The 20,555-nt window shown below is 41.7% G+C and overlaps 1 protein-coding gene across 1 annotated transcript in view; it reads right to left on the bottom strand.

The window, feature by feature from the left end:
* The window catches only part of LRCH1 (leucine-rich repeats and calponin homology (CH) domain containing 1), a 216,360-nt gene that overhangs the window by 87,423 nt on the left and 108,382 nt on the right, over positions 1–20,555 (bottom strand). Inside the window, exons 3-4 of the mRNA XM_006884551.1 lie at positions 17,819–17,945; positions 70–175 (exon numbers count right to left, since the gene is read on the bottom strand). Coding sequence (XP_006884613.1) covers positions 70–175; positions 17,819–17,945 — 233 coding nt within the window. The remainder of the gene's footprint in view (positions 1–69; positions 176–17,818; positions 17,946–20,555) is intronic.

Raw genomic sequence — 20,555 nt, 5'->3', positions numbered from 1 at the left:
AAAAAATAAGACAAAATAACCAAACCAACTGTATTCATTTTCCTCTTTTTTCTTTTCTTTCTTTTTTACCTTGTGGTAAAACTTTAAGGTAATTTCTTCTGACATTCAGTTCTCGCAGGGACCTTAGCTGTCCTATTTGATGGGGCAAAGCTGTGATCTCATTACAACTGACATCCTGTAAAGAAGGAAAGAGAAATAAAAGTTACTTTTCCCAGGTAACCAACATTCCATGCAGGATCCCCTTAAGGAAGTGGAGGACCGGGTGACACAGGAACACTGTAATGTGCTCTCAGAGTAGCAAGGTAGAAATCCTCTAAAGGGGAAAAAAGGAAGCTAAGACAGATGTTAGTAACAACTCTGCCAGCTACTGCCTCACATGCTCCTTACTGAATTCTCACAAACCTGTGGGGCAGAATTGTTATTGTTAGGTACCTTCAGGTCAACTATTACTCACAGAGACCCAATGGCAAACAGATCGAAACCCTGCCCTGTCTTGGGTCACCTTCACCATCTCTGCCAGGATCAAGTCCATGGTTGCAGACACTGTCCATCATTACATTGAGGTTTTCCCTCTTTTTTATGGACTCCCTACAGTTCCCAGCATGACGCCTTTTCCAAGGACTGACAACATATCTAAAGTATGTGAGATGGAATTTTGCCACCCTTGCTTCTAAGGAGCAACTTCTGGTTGAACTTCTTCCAAGACATACTTGTTTGTTCTTCTGGCAGTCCATGGCATAGCCAACAGTCCAACATCATAACTCAAAGGCATTCATTCTGCTTGGTCTTCCTTATCTACTGCCAATTCCAAAAATGTCTATGGAGCAATTGAAAATACCATGGCTTGGGTTAGCTGCATCTTAGTCTTTAAATTTATATCCTGTTCTTTAGTACTTTAAAGAAGTTCTTGACAATAGCTTGCTGCAAGGCAACACAACTTTTGAATTCTTAACTGCTGCTATCAAGAGTGTTGACCGGGGATCCCAGTAAAATGAAATCTTTGACAATTTCAATCTTTTCTACACCATGACCCTGCCTACTGGTCCAGTTGTGAGGATTTTTGTCTTCTTGATTTTTAGATATGATCGTTGTACTCTTTGATCTTCTGTAGTAAGTGCTTCAAGCCCTTTTCACTTTCTGCAAAGTAAGGCTGGGTTATCTGCATAGTACACATTGTTAATGAGTTTTCTAAGAATCCTGATCTTCAGTCTGTCTTCATATAGTTGTTTCTCAGAAGATTTGCTCAACATACAAACTAAGGAAGTATGGAGAAGAGATAAAACCTTTAGATATAACTTTTGTGATCTTGTTCTATTTGAATAACTGCTTCTTGGTCTATGTACAGGTTTTATATAAAGACAATTTAAGTGTTTTAAAATTCTCATACTTCTCAATGTTATCCATTATTTATTATGATCCACACAACTGAATTCCTTTGCACAATAAACAAAAAACAAGTAAACTTCTTTCTGGTATTCTCTGCTTCAGCAATAAATAAGGCCCAGGAATTTATAGAGTAATAACTGAATGACTTCTGCAAACTGATACAGCCCTGGACATGCTTACTGGTCAATGTCAATAAATTTGGAAGGCTGCTGGCTCCACAGTCAACACTCTTGACACCAGCAGTCAGGAAATAAAAAAGCGTATTGTGATGGGAAAGTCTGCTGTTAGGGACCTCTCTAAAGTACTCAAGAGCAACAGTGTCTCTCTGGAGACTAAGGTGCCCCTGATACAGGCCATGGTCTTTGCAATCACTTGTTATGCATCAGGGAGTTGGACAATGACTAGGGAGGACAGAAGGATAGTTGATGCCTTTGAGCTGTGGTGCTGGAGAAGGGTACTGAATGTACCATGGACTGCCAGGAAAATAAACAGGTTCATCTTGGAGAGGATTAAACCAAGCTACTCCTTGGAGGCAAGGATTCTGGGGCTTCGTCTGACATACTTTGGACATGTTGCCAGGAGGGTCAGGTCCTTGGAGAGGGACATCATGCTTGGGAGGGTGGAGGGATGGCGCAGGAGGGGAAGACCCTCTATGAGATGGATTAATTCGGTGACTGGGATAATCGGGATGGGTGTGTCAGAGGCAGTGCGATTGGCACAGGATAGAGCAGGGTTTAGAGCTGGCTGTTGTGCATAGGGTCGCTATGAGTCGCAAATGACTCGATGGCACATAACAACAACAACAACAACAAACCAATTGGAAGAGATCGCTAATTGTTTCCTTTTAAAAAACAGATGATCCAACAGTGAGTGGAAATTATTGTGCAATATCATTAATATCAAATGCAAATAAAATGTTGAAGATTATTTACAAAGCCTAGAAGAGTCCATTAGATGAAGCAGAATTAGAAATAGAATTACTAGGATAATATTTGCAAATATAGAAAAGGATGCCCCTGATTTGTGTTGACAAAAAGCACTGCATATCCTATGGACTGCCAAAAGAATTTAAACAAATCTGTTTTAGAGGAAGTAGAGAGTGCTCCTTACAGGCAAAGACAGTGAAACTTCATCTCATGTACTCTGGGCATATTTTCAGGAGAAGCCAGTTCTTGATAAGAGGTATCAGTGGAACAGAAGAAGAACCCCAAGGAGATAGGCTGACACAGAGACTACCCACAATGAGTTCATGCATGATAGAGATGGTGAGGACGGTGCAGAAAAGTGCAAGATTCAGATCTATTGTTCATTGGATCACTGGAGGTTATAGTCAACTTGATGGCACTTACAAACAACAACAACATGGAAACTGAGAGACACAGAAGTTAAGTCAGATGCTAAAAAGTGCACAACACCAGGGTGAACACTATGAATGACTTACTGGTAAGGCACCATCTGTATAGCACAATGCCTCTAAAACAGAAGTGAGATCATAACAAACCCAAGCTCATCAGGTCTCATATTCACAGTAAAAAAACCCCCACATACCACAATCCCACAATCTGAAATATTAATACATTGTCTGGATGCACTATTTATTTAAACTGGAGTTCTTATAGGAGGCTTAAGACCTTTGGCTGAAGCCCTTGATTCTGGAATCTAAGAAGACTAATGCTTTTTATTCCTTGACTAGAAACACCTCTTGACATATGCAAAACAGAGGACACAAAGCTTGCTGCTGCTGCTGCTGGTAGCTGCCACTGCATTAGCTACAACTTGCAATGACTCATGCACAATGGAATAAAACACCGTCCCATCCTGCATCGTCCATGACTGATGACAGATCAGATGGCTGAGATTCACAAGGTTTGCAGTGGCTGATTTCTGGAAGCAGGTTGCCAGGCCTTTCTTCCTAACCCTTTAAGTCTGGAAGCTTGCTGGAACCTGTTCAGCATCACACACATAAGCTTCCACTGGGAGATGTCTGGTGGCTGCACATGAGATGTACTGGCTGAGAATCAGGCCTTCTGCGTGCAGGATCAAGCATCTCCCACTGACCCTCTAGTGTCACTCTATGTTACCTTTCCTTCCATTATTTTCTCCTCCAGTCCTAGTCTTCTTCTTATGTTTGGCATGTCCATCCTGGTCTCCACATTCCAACTACTGTTTTAGTCTAAGTCAGTATTAGCTGTTAGCTAGACATCATAACAGCCTTCTATCATGTTTCTTTACATCAATTCATCCTAGAGTCTAACCTTTAGAATTGCCAGAGAGCAGACAAATAACCTTCATTATGCTATTCATCTACTTAAAAAACTAAAACTTTTATCACACACTACAAGATAACGTCCTATTTCTGTCCTATGCCGGTGGCACAGACTCTATGGCCACATCTGTTTGTTCAACACTGTCTCCAGAGACTTTCCACTGTGCCCTACGCTCCAGCCTTGTCACTGACACTTGCAGTTCCCAGAAGGTGCCAAGCTGTCTCACATTCCCAAAACCTGTTGAGGTTCCTTCCCTGCCTGATAGCCTTGTCTCCAGCATGGTCCCCTTGGGCCACCCACTCCCCCTTTAAGACATAATTTAAGCTTAAGGGCGCTCGCTTGCGCTCTCTCTCTCTCTCTCTCTCTCTCTCTCTCTCTCTCACACACACACACACACACACACACACACACACACACACGGCTTTTCTCACTTGGGCCACTCTAGTCCCACATCCAAGGAGGGCACACATTTATTTGGACTCCTGTAGATGTTGGTGCAGGCACTTCTAACACCTATTTGCTCATGAACTGCCTTCCTCCCTAACCTCGTGGGCTCTATGATAAGAGGAACTTTATTCATGCCTTGCTCCCTGCATTTAGCAGAAGATCAGGTAGAACAGCTCATGGCTGAGACCTTAGTTGTTCCTACTTATATACCTAAATGCTCTGCAGGACCTGTCTGGCAACACAGAATCACAGATATATTAAGCAATAAATGAAGCCATCAAGGGAGGTCCTGAAATAGCCCACGTTGCTTCTGAACCTGTAAAGCCCTTCCATTTTCACCTTAAGATACGTGGGAATCAGCTTCCACTCATGGTGGTGATGCCATGTTTGTCATACTAGAACTGTGTTTCGTAGGGGCTTCAGTGACTGACATTTCAGATGCTGACCAACAGGCATTTCTTCCAAGGTATTTCTGGGTGGTCTCAAACAGCAAACTTTGGTTAGCTGTGAACACCCTCCAGGGACCCCGCTTTTCACCTAAGAAGTGACAAAGATTCATTTCTGACACCTGTTTCACATTGACCCAGATGAAATAAAACTTGGAAAATCCCAAGGCTACACATTAGACTAGAACTGTAAAAAACCAAACCAAAGCAAAACAAAAAAACCCACCCCAACAAAAACCAGCCCTCCATTCTCATCGCGTCTAGAAAGGAAACTCAACAAAACTGTCAAAATGCTGATGGAGGGGTTCAATAATGCAGGTACAGATTATCTTTCCTGACAGACGAGAATAAAAGGAGGATATGGGGGGTTTGGTGGTAGAATTCTCCCCTCCCATGCAGGAGCCGCCAAGGCACCCCATGCACAACCATGGGTGATCTATCAATGGAGGTGTGCATGTTATTATGGTGTTGAACAAACTGTAGTGCTCCCACTTCACTATCATTCTCTTTACTCAAGGTCTAACAGGGAAGCAGTGTGTGATGGGTTAAGAACACAGGTGTTGGGGGTATCACACCACTCTGGCTGTTGCTGCATTGCTCTGGGCCAGAGAAGTTACAGCAGATTTTGAGGAAAGCATTGCCAGTACTTAAAAATAAAATAAACTACCCACAGCAAACCTGTGGATATTCAAAAGCCTAAAGAATCAGAAAACTCAACAATGATGAGGGATAATAGAAGGAGAATTGATGCCTTTGAGCTGTGGTGCTGGAGAAGAGTATTGAGGGTACCTTGGACTGCTAAGAGAATAAACAGGAGAAGGTGAAAGCAGGCTGTTCCTTGGAGGCAAAGATTCTGAAGCTCCATCTGACATATTTTGGGCATGTTGCATGGAAGGACCAGTCCTTGGAGAGGGATATCATGCTTGGGAGAGTGGAGGGACAGTGCAAGAGAGGGAGGCCCTGGATGAGATGGACTGGCTCAGTGACTGAGGTAATGGAGGTAGGTGTGTCAGAGACAATAAGGTTGGCACAGGATAGAGGAGTGTTCAGAGCTGTCATACAAAGGGTCGCTATGAGTCACAAGCGACTCGACATCATAGAACAATAACAACAAGGAATTAGGAGGTCTGGAGGAGAGCTATTCAATCAGTCTCAGACATTAAATAATTCAATAAATTTCTCTACTCTGCTGAATATCGTTCCATGTCTGAGAAGTGAAAAGTGAAAGAGCATGTGGTGGGTTGGTTGCTCAAAATTTGGCTTCCCAAGACTTCGGTCTTTAACCAGGCTTCCTCAACTCTGTCTGCCCTGCAAACATGTAGGCCTGCCTATGTCATCAATAGCTGCAAAAATCCCCTATTTCTTATGCAAATAGGGCATGTTAGTCTATCCATGAGGAGGCTGGCTAGTTTGCCATTAAACTGAGCAGATTCAACAGCACAATGTTGGAATCTGACCACGGGGGTGGAGGAAAAAGGAAAGAATGCAGCATATCATTTGGGGCCAGAGATGCTGCACCAGGGATTGTAACCTGCTGGTACCTGAGAAGTTCTCTGAACAGAGAGGTTATATTTACTGTTGACTGAGAGGCTCCTGACAGGGGAACTGGTTATTGTATACAGTTGCCAACCTGTGTAAGCCTGCTATCATTGTCTGGACTGAGGAACTAAATGGTTACTGATTATATACTGTTGTCATTCTGAGTTATAACCTGTTAACTTCCCTAATAAACCCCACAATGATGAATACAGCTCTGTGGCATCTGTGTGGTCACTGTAACAAATTTCTGACCTGGTTACCAGTAAGACTGGTCTTAGGGTTGATGGAAGTGGGTTCAGGAGCATGGGGGACCATGTCTGACTTGTAGGTATTATTTTAGTATTGTGGATGCTGTTGATGGAGTCAGTTCCTCCCTGTAGAGTTAGCAGAAGTCAGACTTGGTCTTTATATTGTGCTCACTTCTATTTCAGTCACCTTCCCCCAATCACTATGGCACTGAATGCATGACAGAAGTCCACAATACAATACCTTCAATGAAGCTTTTAGCTGTCTTTGCCTTAAGCTGGGTTACAAATAAGCAAGAGAGGCTCTCTCATTTTCATTTTGTAAAGTGCAAGAACCTCATACAAATGGTTCAAAAGTGAGCCCTGAAATACAGGAAATCATTCTACAGATGAATGGGAATTACAGTCTTAGGACTAACAGCATGAGAAACATCCCTTAGGTAGAAACCAGAAACCATGGATTTCCAATGTAAAACTGGCAATTTTCAGACATTTCAAGAACATAATTAGAGGTTTGCCCAGCTAACCAAAAGTAGAGTGCTCTTAGGAAACCTTTTATAAGCTCACATAGAATGAAATGAAGAAGCAATTACCATTCATTTACATAGGAAAAAATTAAAAGCATTCCCAGACCCCAAGAAAATCTTACCAAATCATACACAATTAACACATAAAACCACAATCATACCAACATACAAAGTTCACAGACATGGGTGAGAGCTGGTGGCTGTATACCGAACGCTGAGTGTGCTCCCCAGGAAGGAGTGTGGGACGCCTCTCCTGCGTGTGGAGTGAGTCCTGCCTCTATAATGAATGCTTTCTTGAAAAACAACACTAGTTTCTCTTTATTCATAAAAGTGGAAATCTTTACATTTCTTTTGGTTCACTGAAATAGGTCTTTCATGAAAGTGAAAGGGTTTAAAGTGAGCTTTTGGAAAGTAAGAGATATCTGTATTTTTTTTAATCTTTTAAAACACAGTAGAAGAGAACTCGCCCTAAAAAGAAACAAACCCATAGCTATTGAGTTGATTACAGCTCACAGTGACCTTACGGGGTTGACTGGAATCACCCTCAAAGGCTCCACAGCTGTAAGTCTTTATGGAAGTGGGTTTGAACCATCTACCTTTTGATTAGTAGCTGAATGCCTTAACAAGAGCATCACCAGAGGCCCTGGAAAGAGCGAGGGGAATCTAAAAAGCAGATAGAGTTAGACTGCAGATTCACAGCAAGAAATTTCCTCAAATGAAATTTAGCTTTTTAATTTTCACATTAGAAAGACAAAGTCCAATTGTCCACTCACATACTAAAGGGTATATGGCTAAGATAAAAAAAATTCAATAGCACTGTGTATTCTTGTCTGTTACTTCCTCTCCTACAACATAACAGAAGGAAATGCCAGGCAGACCTACCACATAAGCAGGATCAAGACCCTTCACTTTTGTGTTAACAACTACTGTAAAAACAGTACACCTGTCACTTTTAAGAGGTTATGTATTTTATTTAAAAAATAAAACTTCACAGGGAACTATGTGTTAACTGTAAGGGACTGTAAGGGGAGGGGGGAAAAGAATTATCATTTGGGTGTTTATAGACAAAATATTTATATTTTAAAAATGTAAAAGTAATAATCCCAGAATGGACTTATTCTCTAAACCACGAATTCCAGATTAAGATAAAGCATGACTTTCTGGTCGTCTATTTAAAGAAGATAAAACTTAGGGAAATAAATTTCAAAAGCAAACTCCACTGAACAGAGAGAGCATGTCCTTGGCAACAATTTAACAGTAATTCTGCAGTAGCTTCCTTATGCAAGGAGGAACCATTTTTTAAAAAATTGATTTGCATATGATCATTCTTATCATGTTTTTTACACGTATTTAGTGTTTTATGCACTCATTCATATCTATTTTATATAGTTACTATTGATCTATACCTACTATTTTTTCAAGTTTACATTCAACCTTTTGCATAACTTCACTCCCCATCCACCCACTAATCTGCTATCCCAGTGATTATTCTCCCTTTTCCTTTCTGCCCCCTTGTCTCCTTTCCCTTAACATCTATCTTTATAGCTATCTATCTATCTATCATCTATCTATCTAAATAGATTTTGCTCAGTTGTTTTCCTATTTTAATAATAAAGGCCTTATGCAATATTTGTCCCTATGTGACTGAGATATTTCACTCAGACAAAATGCTCTATTGTCCCTAAGTTATATAATATTTTACAAAATAATTGCTCTTTAGTGCTTCATAAATCCATTTGTTTGTTGATGCTTCCATTTTCTTGCTACTGTGAATAAATGGCCTAGTGGCAAGAAGCTGGGCTGCAATCCCAAAGGCACATGGTTCAAGGGCACCAGCTGCTCTGTGGAAGATAGCCAATCTCCTCCCATGTGATTAATTGCTTCTGAAAACCCACCAGAGGGTCAACTATGGTTTAGTTCAGACTCTACAGTACACAAGAACAACATAAATACAGATGTGCAAATATCCACTGTGTTTCAGTTCTGATTTCCTTGGTATATAGTCCTAGCACTGGAATATCTGGGTCATACTGGCTTTCTATGTTCAGGTTTTTGAGGAAACATCAAGCCACCTTCCATACCAGTGAACAGCCATTTCTGACACTCCTTGAATAACTGAAATGAGAACAAACATTTTTTGATGCTCCCTGAATAATCTAAAATGACTAGATAAGCAATGACTGGATGCTTTATGCTTTAGAGTTTTTGGAAAAACTGATACATGAAGAGGTAGGTAAGGAATTGCCCTGCTAATCCAAAGGCACATGGTCAGAATCCACCAGCTGCTCTGAAGGAGATTATGGGCGATCTCCTGCCATGGATTTACTGCCTCTGAAACCCAGTGGAGTGTTAGCTCTAAGTCAGTTCTGACTCCACAGCACATAACAACATATAACAGAGAAGAGGCAAATGTTTCGTTTTTTCAACTCCAAAGCCTCTCTTCAATTAAAAACCACAGTAGTTTTCTTGTCTATGGCTTGGGTGTTTTGTTTTTAAATTCAAGTGAATATTGATTCCCAATTAATCAACCCCACACAGAATGCAGTTTAAACCTCATTTTGGGATACCTGTGGTCTAATATGAAGATAGAAGCAAATATTTCCTTCAAAACAGTTAAGAAGCCAAGTCATTAGGTTAGCATTCAGAGAGTTTAAGGTGCTGTGACTGCTTAGGAAGTTCCTGAGTTTTTTAGAGGTTGGCTACAATATGACTTCAGTACAGAACTGTTCTCAACTAATATGACTAATAATAATTTGGCATGGTTACTCATAGTAATACCACTATTTTAAATGAAAATATTCTACTACCATGCTCACTGTCACTAAAACAGAACCAACTCAAAGCTGACCCTCCACTGGGCTTCTGAGCATGAAAACCACATGGAAGGAGATTGTCTTTCTCTCAAGTTGCCACTGGCGTCGCCAAAGTACTAGAGAAGACCAGCCCTACTGAACAGGCCACCAGAGCCATGAAAGAGATGGATGGATGGATGGATGGATGCAAAATAACCTCTGTTACATCTGTGACCCGTAAACAAGCCTAGCCATTACTCACAGTCAAATAAGGGTGGAGTATTAACTTTTACCAACCTCATAAAGATCATGTTTGCTTAAATGTGGTTTAGCTAGGAGGGAAGAACACAGGCCACAGGGCTGCCTCTAACAAATGAAAAATGTGGCCAGTCCACAGCATTAAGTGCTTTAAGTATAACAAACACACTGGATTTCTAAGAGTGAATTTTTTAAACAAGGGAGAATATAGAATATCTCATTAACATTTTTTATATGTTTTTAGGTTAAGTGCTTAACTATGAAGCAAAAGGTTAGTGGTTCAAATTCACTCAGAGGGGCGCTGGAAGAAAGGTCTGGTCCTCTGCACCTGAAAACCCTATGGAGCACTGCTGTCCACTGACATGCATGGTAACTGGTTTGGTTGGTTGATAGTCATACAGAAGTAAAAATACTTCAGTTAAATGGGGTTACATAAAGTACATTATAGAAATGTATCTCACGTGCTTCTTTTCATTTTCTTGTTAATATGGTTACCAGTACATTTAAAATGACATTGGTCAATGCTTGGTTAGGTAGTTTTAGTTTAGATTAAAACTAAGCTTCTCCAAAGTCCTTATGTTGTTCACTGTCCCTCTGCCGTGGGTTTTGTCACTTGTAAGATTTTAAGAGGCTGAACAGGATGCCTTTTTAAAAACCCTGAACTGCTTCATCGGAGTCTTTGGGCAGTGCAAACAGGTAAGTGCTTGGGTCCTAACTATAAAGTCAGAGGTCTGAACTTACCTAAGGTAAGTGCCTCAAAAAAAAAGTGTGGCAATCTGCCCCTGAAAGGTCACAGCTTTCCTTGAAAACCTAGGACACACAGTTATGCTCTGACACCCTGGGATGTAACCAAATCAGCTAGATGACAAATGGTTTCAGGTTTGGTTATGACTCTGACAACCTAATGCTCTGAGGTTCAACATTTACTGCTGGCAGGAAAAAGACCCAGAAGTGAGTGATGGCAGACAGGCTAAGGCAGAAGGCAGCCTGCACTAGGGCTGACTCACAATGTGCTGCCCCAGGAAAATCTCAGAACATCCTGTGTGACCACGCATGGGCTCATCTGTCCTGGGCCAGAGACAGTGCTGTTCTACTTCTGACACAAGCCCGCCCGGCAGCTGACGATGGGTATTTGGGGAAAACCCTGCGCTGGTGGTTCTGGATCCAGGGTTCAGCATCTGTCTACCGAGTAACAGATGAGTGGGTGCACAGCGCTGGTAGCACACTCACAGTATGCTGGCTTCAGCCCAAGATCCAGTGGGACGAAAACGCAGGCCAGATGCCAAGAGACGCCACAAGATCAGCCTCACTGTTGTGCCACCCATCCGCAGGAAGCCCAGAAGCAGAAAAATCAAAATTATTGCATTGTGTTTGTAAGACCTAATCAAATTTTAGTAACCCAGATTTTCGTGACTTATCGGATTACTAAAAAAAAGCACATTACTCTTCAAGTGTGAGTTTTTCAAAGTATTCAACAAATGGATTACTTTACACTTTTCTTTCCTGAAACTTGTTGAAATGCTACTTTCTAAATTAATCTGGACTGCAGGAGAATCCCAGTGCCAGAGTAACTGGGGGCTTCATACTTTGTTCTCATTCTTGTTTTTTACATTGTTTCTTTTGAAATTTTTGTAAGAAATGTTGCCTACGTTTTATGTGTCAATTCAACTTTTGTCACTTATACAATTCAGTGACACTAATTGTATCTGTCATGTTGTGCAAGCATCACCAATATCCACTGCCATAGGCTGCTCTCTTTCCTCTGCCTTCCTGTTCCTGCTCACTACTGCTAAGCTCTAATCTAAAAATATTTGCCTATTTTAAGAGTTCTTAATTAAAAATCATACTATCGCTGACCTTAACAAGTCATGGCTAACATTGAGAAGAAGGGGAATCCAAGAACACTTAATCATGCTCATGAAAAACCATTGAAGAAGCTGTTGTCTGAACAGAGCAAGGGAACACTGCATGATTTAAAATCAGTAAACGTGCATCAGGGGTGAATCCTTTCTCCATACTGTATTCAGCAAATCATTCAAGAAGCTGGACCATATGAAGAAGAATGCAGCATCAGGATTGGAGGAAGATTCCCAACAATCTGCACTAGGCAGATGGCACAACCTTGCTTGCTGAAAGTGAAATGGACTTGAAATACTTGCTGCAGAAAATAAAGGACTACAATCTTTCAGATGGATTCCATTTCAACATTAAAAAAATTAAAAATCACCACTGGGCCAACAGCCAACATCATAATGGATAGAGCAAAGACTGATGCTGTCAATAACTTCATTTTACTTGAACCACAACCAACACCCATCTTTGCAGCAGTCCGGAAAGACATGTCACAATGAGAAAATGACATGTTAAAATGAAAAACTCTGCTGTCAAGGACCTTTTCAAAGTGCGGAAGAGCAATGGTGTCACTTTAAAGAGTAAGGCACACTTGAGCCAAGTCATGGTTTTTCCAATTACTCCCTACGCAGCTGAAAGTGGAACATGAGTAAGGACGACAGAAGAACAACTGAAGCCTTAAAATTACAGTGATAGATAAGGGTAGTGAATATCCACGAACTGCCAAAAAGAACAAGTCTGTCTGTCCTGGAGGAAGTATGACCAACGTGCTCCTGAGAGGCAAGGATGGTGAAACTTCACCTCACATACACTGGGTATGTTTTCAGGAGGGGCCAGTCCTGGGATAAAGACAACATGCTGGGAAAGGCGGAGGGTCAGACAAAAAGTGGATGAGAAGGAGATCCCAATACAACAGATTAACCCAGTGACTATAACAATGGACAACAGAGATAGTGAGGATGGCACAGGCTAGGACAAGATTCCAACCTGGTGCTCACAGGGTCACTATGACTCATAGTCAACTTGATAACTCTAGTGAAACCAGACTGTGTCTGTCATTTTGTGATGGACTTCTTTCACTCAGCACAATGTTTTACAAGGCTCATGCATGTTGCAGGGTTGCAGGATGTATCAGAACTTCCCTTCTCTTTATGGCTGAGTACTATTCCACAGCTACACACACTGAATGTCACTTAGCACTTTCTTTGTTGGTGGGGATTTCAATTGGTTCCATTTTTTGGCTACTGTGCTGCAAATCAACACTGGGAGACGTGTCTTTGGTGTCACTGCTCTCAAGTCTCATGGGAACACAACCGAGAGTGTGACTGCTGGGTCTGAAGGTAGAAATATTTTCATTTTTGATGGGCTTTCTGTTTGCCACAGAGGCTATAGCAAAGCATGCTCTCATCAGTGATGAACGAGGGTCTGGATTCTCCAATCCTCACCAATCTTAATCTCAGCACTCCTAACAGGACTGAATTTAGATTTCACTGTGCTCGCGTTTTGTATCTCCTTAATGCCAGCCTAGTTTTCCAGGCTCAGTCTCTGCAATAAGGTAACATTGAGCAAACCTTTATGGGCATCTAACACAAGGGAGTACTGGTGGTGTAGTGGTTAGGAAATGCAAAGGTGGGGCCTCTCTGCTCATCTCAATCCACTAGTAGCTCATCAGAAAAAAGATGGGCAATCTCCTCCCATGCAATTTATAGCCTCCAAAACCCCCAGGGAGGGTCAGCTATGAGACATTTCCAACTTGATGGAAACGCTCTGAGCTGCTAACAACAAAACTGTCCATGGTTGGAACACTCTCAATAACTCCACAGGAGCAATACCAGGCAATTTGCTAAGAAAACCTTCTTACGTGGAAATGCAAGAAGCCCTGGCAGCGTAAACTATTGAGCCTGTGATTATTAACTGGAAAGTCACATTTGAATTCACCTAGAGGCTCCTTAGGTGCTCTGGTGGCCTAGTGGTAACATGCTGGGCTGCAATCCCAAAGGCACACGTTTCAGATCCACCAGCTCTCTGCAGGAGACAGATGGGAAATCTCCTTCTGAATGATTACTGCCTCTAAATACCAGGTGGAGGGTCAGATAGGTGTCAGTTCCAACTGGATCACACACAACAAAAACTTCTCAAAAGAAAGACCTGGCTGCCTACATCTGAAAGATGACAGGTTCATTCACATTGCAGGATGTATCAGAGCATCTTTTAAGGATGAGTGAGTAGTATTTCAGAGATGACAGAATATGGTTCTACTATGGCACCCACTGGGTCGACATGAACTTGGGAGCAACCGTTTTGTTTTCTATCGTGTGCTAGGCACCCAGGAAACAAGGAAGACACAATCTCCAGGGTTTTGTGGGAGCTAGTGTGGGGCAAACTATGCACAAATGCAATGGTGAGTGCATGAAAATGACATGGTAAGCACAGGGTATCTGCTCGAAGAGCATCCAGCTCAGACTTGCCCTCTGACGAAAGGCCTAGTGGAGAAGGAGAGCTCACGCTTGGCTCAACTAATCAAAATGAGAATGGAAAGAGAAGAAAGAAAAGATCTACATAAAAAGAGTAATGTTGTTGTTGTTGAGTTGCTTGCGACTCATAGCGACCCTATGTACAACAGCCCTAAACTCTGCTCTATCCTGTGCCAATCGCACTGTCTCCGACACACCCATCCCGATTACCCCAGTCACTGAATCAATCCATCTCATAGAGGGCCTTCCCCTCCTGTGCTGTCCCTCCACCCTCTCAAGCATGATGTCCTCCTTCAAGGATCAGTCCCTCCTTACAACATGTCCAAAGATGAAGGGTTAAATAAGGTGTGTTTCCAGAATTATGTCATCAATGAGGCAGAGATGAATCTGAAGAGTCCAGTCCCCAGAGGAAACTGTGAATGTCACATGAAGGGGCTGGCGGCAGCCTAAATCTAAGGGTAGCTAAATGAATAAATCACCCAGCCTCATTCTTCCAAAAATCTCAGTAGAATTAACCCTGTTCTACATCCCAAGTGTGTCAGCTAGTTAGGCCTCTGCACAGCTCTCCCATCTCCATGCAATGATTTCCCTGCCTGTTTTTCTTCAGTTTAGAAAATCCCACCAAGCTTCATTTAAAGCTGTTATTGATATAGCCATGTTTCCTCCAAACATGTGTTAGATCCTAACTTCCATATGTAATCCCATTTGGTAATGCTGTTGCTAGTGACCCTAAGAACAACAGCTCTGAACCCAGATCCTGCCCCTCATCAAAATTTCTGTCATGCTCAAGCCCATGGTGCTAAGAGTGTTTTCTTTTATTTTGCTAATGACACCTCAATCACTTCTGAGTCAAAAAGGGGGCTACCTTGCTAGCATTCAATCTATCAGGCACACTTTTATGAAGAAAGAAAAAAAAGGAGGGGGCCATAAAGCCACCAAAACAAACAAGGACAAATGAGAGAATGGCATGTGCCAGAGGAAGATCAACAGGAGCCCAAGAAGGCTGGGACTAAGAAGTCAAGACAAAGAGTCAATAGGGAGAGTCTTCTCCAAGTGTCAATGCTCTAAATTCAGACATCATAGTCTTCCAAGATGCAGGAAGATGTATTTCCATTCTTTAAAGCCACACACCTGTATTTCTGTTCTAGCTGCACCAAATAACTAATGCAAAGAATCTCTCAACAGATCTTCCTTTACAAATAGCTCCCAACCTCAAGAGAACCAGTCACTCTAACTTACACACATTTCTTCAAATCACTCTCTACCTTCCTTTAGATTCCTCTGCTTGGAGGCATCTGAGTGGCTTGGTCTGCATAACAGGACTCTAAGCCCTGACTACAGTTGACAAGAGTCAGAAGAGGACACTGGATACTGACCCTGCCATTGTTCCTTACTTAAAAGAAGTTTAAAAGATGCTAGAAGGTCTCTGTCATCTGTGGGCAGCGAAACCTCTGCCATTATACACAGAAGCAAGGAGCTGAGAGAAAAATAAATCGCTGTCTTGGTTCTTCATAACTTTTGAGTATCTTATTCTAAGTTGCTCATGACAGTTAACTAAATTTCCTGATGTTGTTATTGTTGTTGTTAATTGCCTCCGAACTGAGCATGACTCATACCAATTCTATGAACAAAAGGCCTGAAGACCCTCTACAAATATCAACACTTATCAAAGTTCATAGAGTTTCCAGAGGCATGTTGTATAGGAAGTGGATGCCACTCCTGCTTCCAAACCTGTCACAAAATGTTAACTGGTTGAATAGCCTACGATGCACGGCGACCCTATGTACAGCAGCTCTGAACCCTGCCCTGTTCTGAGCCAGTCTCACTAATTCTGACTCACCAGCCACATCACCCAGTTATTGTGTCAATCCATCTCATCCGAGGTCTCCCTCTCCTGTGCTGTCCCTTCACTCTTTCAAGCATGATGTCCTTCTTCAAGGACCGAGCTCTCCTGGCCATGTGCCCAAAGTAAGTGAGGCAAAACTTCAAATTCCTAGCCTTCAAGGAGAGACTTAGTGTCAACCTCTCTAAGACAGACATATTTATTTTCTAGGCAGTCCATGATATGCTCAAGACTCTTCTCCGGCACCACAACTCGAAGGCGTTTATTTTTTTTTTTTCTGTCATCCTTAGTCATTGTCCAATTGATAATGAAATTTCCTGATACTGAATGGCATTATAGACCTTTGCATTCTAATAACCAAGTCCTACTTTTGGTGTAAGTTACTTTTAAGACTTTTCAATCATGACATTCAAATGTGTGCTGAAAGAAGATATTCTTTCTTAAAACTCTAATTCCTATATGAAGTAGTTTACTGGTTTTTGTACTAAAGTCAAAGGACCCCGCAGGACATAGTGCACAGTGTGTTGGCTGCTAACCCAAACATTGCTGGCTCGAATCTACGACTCTGAGGGAGAAAGATGAACATGAGGGAGAAAGATGAACAGCATTCTCCTCTTAAAACTAACATCCATGAAATCCCCAATGAGGGGTCACTATGAGTTAGAACCAACTCAACAGCAGTGGGCTTAGGTTTTGATAAGTGAAGGTAAAGAGTCCTGGCTAGTGCAGTGATTCCTCAGCAAACACCACTGCAGTAAAACCCACTCCGACTCATTATGACCTCATAGCGTTCTCAATGGCTGTGGTCTTTGAGACTGAGATCACCAACCCTTTTCGCCAAAGCACTTCTGGGTCGATTCGAACCACCAATCTTTCTAGTAGAAGTTGAGCACTTTAAACCATTTGTACCACAATAAGATAAATTCTGACAATTGCCTTTTAACATGAATGTTAATCCCTGCCTCCCCCCACCCCAACTTTTAACTCAAGGAAACACGGAAAGGATTTACTCTTTGGCAAGTTATAGACAAGGTAAGTAATGAAAGGGTTGAACTTGAACAGTGCATCTTGGCTTTAAGCACACATTTACCCATCTCTGCCCTAGAAAATCTGTTCTGTTTTTAAATCCCTGGAGGCACAGTCACACTTTGAAAGTGAGGATGAATCTGGGGCAGTGCATTCTATAACTCTGACAAAATCAGAGTGTTCTGTCCTTTCTAGCTTTATAAAGTGTGGCCTATTACTACATCAGGGAGCTCTGGTGGCCTTGTCTGAAGGGAAATGTGCCAGTAACCCAAAAGGCTGTGCTGCTCTGGCTGTTCGAAACCATCAGCAGCTCTGAGGGAGAAAGATGGTCAATCTTCTCTCATGTGATTTTCAGCCTTTGCATCCTACCAGAAGGTCACCTATGAGCCAAATCTATCTCAATGGCAATGTGAAATAAAGAGGGGGAGAGGGAGGAAGGGGAGGAGAGAAGGAGAGAGACAGAAACATATTTGTGCAGATTATTTTGCCAATTTATCATTATAAATTAAATACCATCTTAAAATAGCTGACTGCAATATAATAATAATCTGCAAATGATTTTAAAAACTGTGTTGTTACCATTCTTACTAATGTCTATAATAAACTGTCCTCAAACAAGCTACTCCTTGTCCAACCATTACAACAAGTCCTTTCTGCATTGCTAGGTTAACATCATGAAACAAACAGGAAGTCACATCTTGGGAATCAATAACATACCAATTCCATTAACTGTTTGAGCTGGCCTATCTCTTCCGGCAGGGATCCAAGTTTGTTGTTACTTGCAATTAAGACTTTGAGAGGCAGACCACACAGGCAGGCTGGCAGGGCAGACAGCTGATTTCGACTGTAAAAGACAATACGACAAAAAACACATGTAAGACACACATAAAAACCACAGGCCACTTGTGTGTGTGAATGTTTTCAACAGAAATGGGGGCAGAGTAATAAAAATAAATATTTTGGCAATAAAAAAGGTTAATTTTTTGGTATGTGCCTTAACTCCCATTATAAGCATACAGAGAAAATATGAGAAAAAGGAAATCTATATTTGTGCCTGCTCCAGAGACAGGTGATCCGTCCAGAACAATGTGGAAATTGTCAAACAATATAATTAAGATTGTTGTTGTTGTTAGGCGCCGCAGAGTACAACTACAGCAACTCTATGAACAACAGATCTGAACCCTGTTCTGCCTTGCGCCGTCTCATCATCTCTGACGCCTGAGCTCACTGCTGCAGTCACTGTGTCAAACCATTTCGTCGACCCTCCACCTTTCCAAGCATGATGTCCCTCTCCAAGGAACTGCTTCTCCTAGCAACATGCCTAAAATAATGTGAGAAGACGCTTTATCATCCTTGCCTCCAAGGAGCAGTGTGGCTGCACTTTCTCCAAGAGGATCTGTCTGCTCTTTTGGCAATCCATAGACTATGTGGCACTCTTCTCCAACACCACAGCTCAAAGGCATCAATTCTCATTCTGTTATCCTTATTCACTCTAAGATGCATATCAAGTGACGGAAAAGACTGTGGCTTGAACCAGGTGCACCTTAGTCTTCAAACTGATAGAACTGCCTCTCTGTAATTCTAGGTTATTTACTGCAGACTTTCCCAATGCACTACAATTCCTGATCTCTTCACTGCTAGAAACAAATGTGTAGACTGTGAATCCAAATAAGAGGAAGTCAACAATTTCAAACTTTTCTCCCTCTGTCATGATGTTGCCTATAAGTTCAGTGGCGAAGATTTTTGGGTTTTTTACATTAATGTATAATCCATATTGAATGGTGGTGGCTCCTTGGAGGCAAGGATCCTGAGGCTCCATCTAACATACTTTAGACATGTTGTGAGGAGAGACCGGTCCTTGGAGAAGGACATCATGCTTGGGAGGGTGGAGGGACAGTGCAGGAGGGGAAGGCCCTCTATGAGGTGGATTGAGTCAGTGACTGGGATAATCGGGATGGCTGTGTCGGAGACGGTGCGACTGGCACAGGACAGAGCAGAGTTTAGGGCTGTTGTACATAGGGTCACTCTGAGTCACAAGCGACTCGATGGCACATAACAACAACAACATTCTTTGATCTTCTGCATCAAGTTCTTCAAGTCCTCCTCAATGTCAGCAAGCAAAGTTGTGTCATCTGGATAATGCAGATGAGTCTTCCTCCAATCCTGATGCCACATTCTTCTTCAGAGAGTCCAGCTTCTTGAATGATTTGCTCAGCATCCAGACTGAACACTACTAAAATACACAAGTATAATTTTGCTGAAAATAACCCAAGAATGGTTGCATGTGTTCATCAACATGGAAGTGCCAGAAAATAAAGCCACTGCTAATGGCAAATAAAATGCTTTCTCTGAAAGCAAGGAATACCAGCAGGCTTTTTATCTATGTTTCACTAACTGTGTAAAGGCATTGGACTGCATGGTTCATAACAAATTATGGATAATATTGCAAAAAACCGGGAATTCCAGAAATCTTAATTATGCTTATGTCGAACCTGTACATAGACCACAGGCAGTTGTACAAATGAACAAGGGGACAGTTCATGCTTTAAAATCAGGAAAGGTATAAGTCAGGGTTGTCTCCTTCCATCACACTTATTCAGTCTGTATGCTCAGATCCATAATCAACACCCTTGGAAGCATCAATGAAGAAATGCTCTGATGATGTAATGCATTGGACAAATGCTCTGCGGACGACCACTTTAAAGAGCTAAAAAATAAAGATGTCACTTTGAGGGCTAAGGCGTACAGGACCCAAGCTATGGTATTTTCAATCACTTCAGATGTGAAGGTTAAGACAAGTAATGAAGAGTGAAGAACTGATATAATCCTCCATTCCTGACGACATGTTCTTCATGTAGCCGAGGAATACACATTACTTATGATACACAGATGATACAACTTTGCTTGCTGTTGGTGGAGAGGACTTGAAACACACTGATGAAGATCAAAGACTTCTGTACAGATTATATGTTGATATAAACAAAACAAAAATCTTAACAACTGGACATGATAAGCATTAGGACAAATGGGGAAAACACTAAGGTTGTCAATGATTGAATTTTGCTTAGATCCATAATCCACACCTTTGGCAGCATCAACAAAGAAACAATCTGATGATGTAATGCATTGCACAAATGCTCTGCAGAGGACCTCTTTAAAGTGCTAAAAAGTCAAGATGTCACTTTGAGGGCTAAGGTGTACAGGACCCAACCTATGGTATTTTCAATTACTTCACATGTGAGGTTTAACACAAGTAAGGAAGACTGAAGAACTGATATCTTTAATTATGTTGCTGGCTGAAAACACTGAATAGACCATGGACTGCCAAAAGAATAAACAATCAGTCTTGAAATGCAACCAGAATGCTCCTTAGAAGAGAGGGTGGTAGAACATGGCCTCTTGTACTTTGACATGTTGTAAGGAGGAACCAGTCATTGGAGAAGAGTATCGTGCT

The sequence above is a fragment of the Elephantulus edwardii genome, unplaced genomic scaffold (assembly GCF_000299155.1).
Source record: "Elephantulus edwardii isolate Elephantulus edwardi_28Jun2011 unplaced genomic scaffold, EleEdw1.0 scaffold00036, whole genome shotgun sequence".
In the NCBI taxonomy this organism is placed as follows: domain Eukaryota; kingdom Metazoa; phylum Chordata; class Mammalia; order Macroscelidea; family Macroscelididae; genus Elephantulus; species Elephantulus edwardii.
Note: the sequence above shows the minus strand (reverse complement) of the source record. Positions and strands in the feature narration are given on the sequence as shown.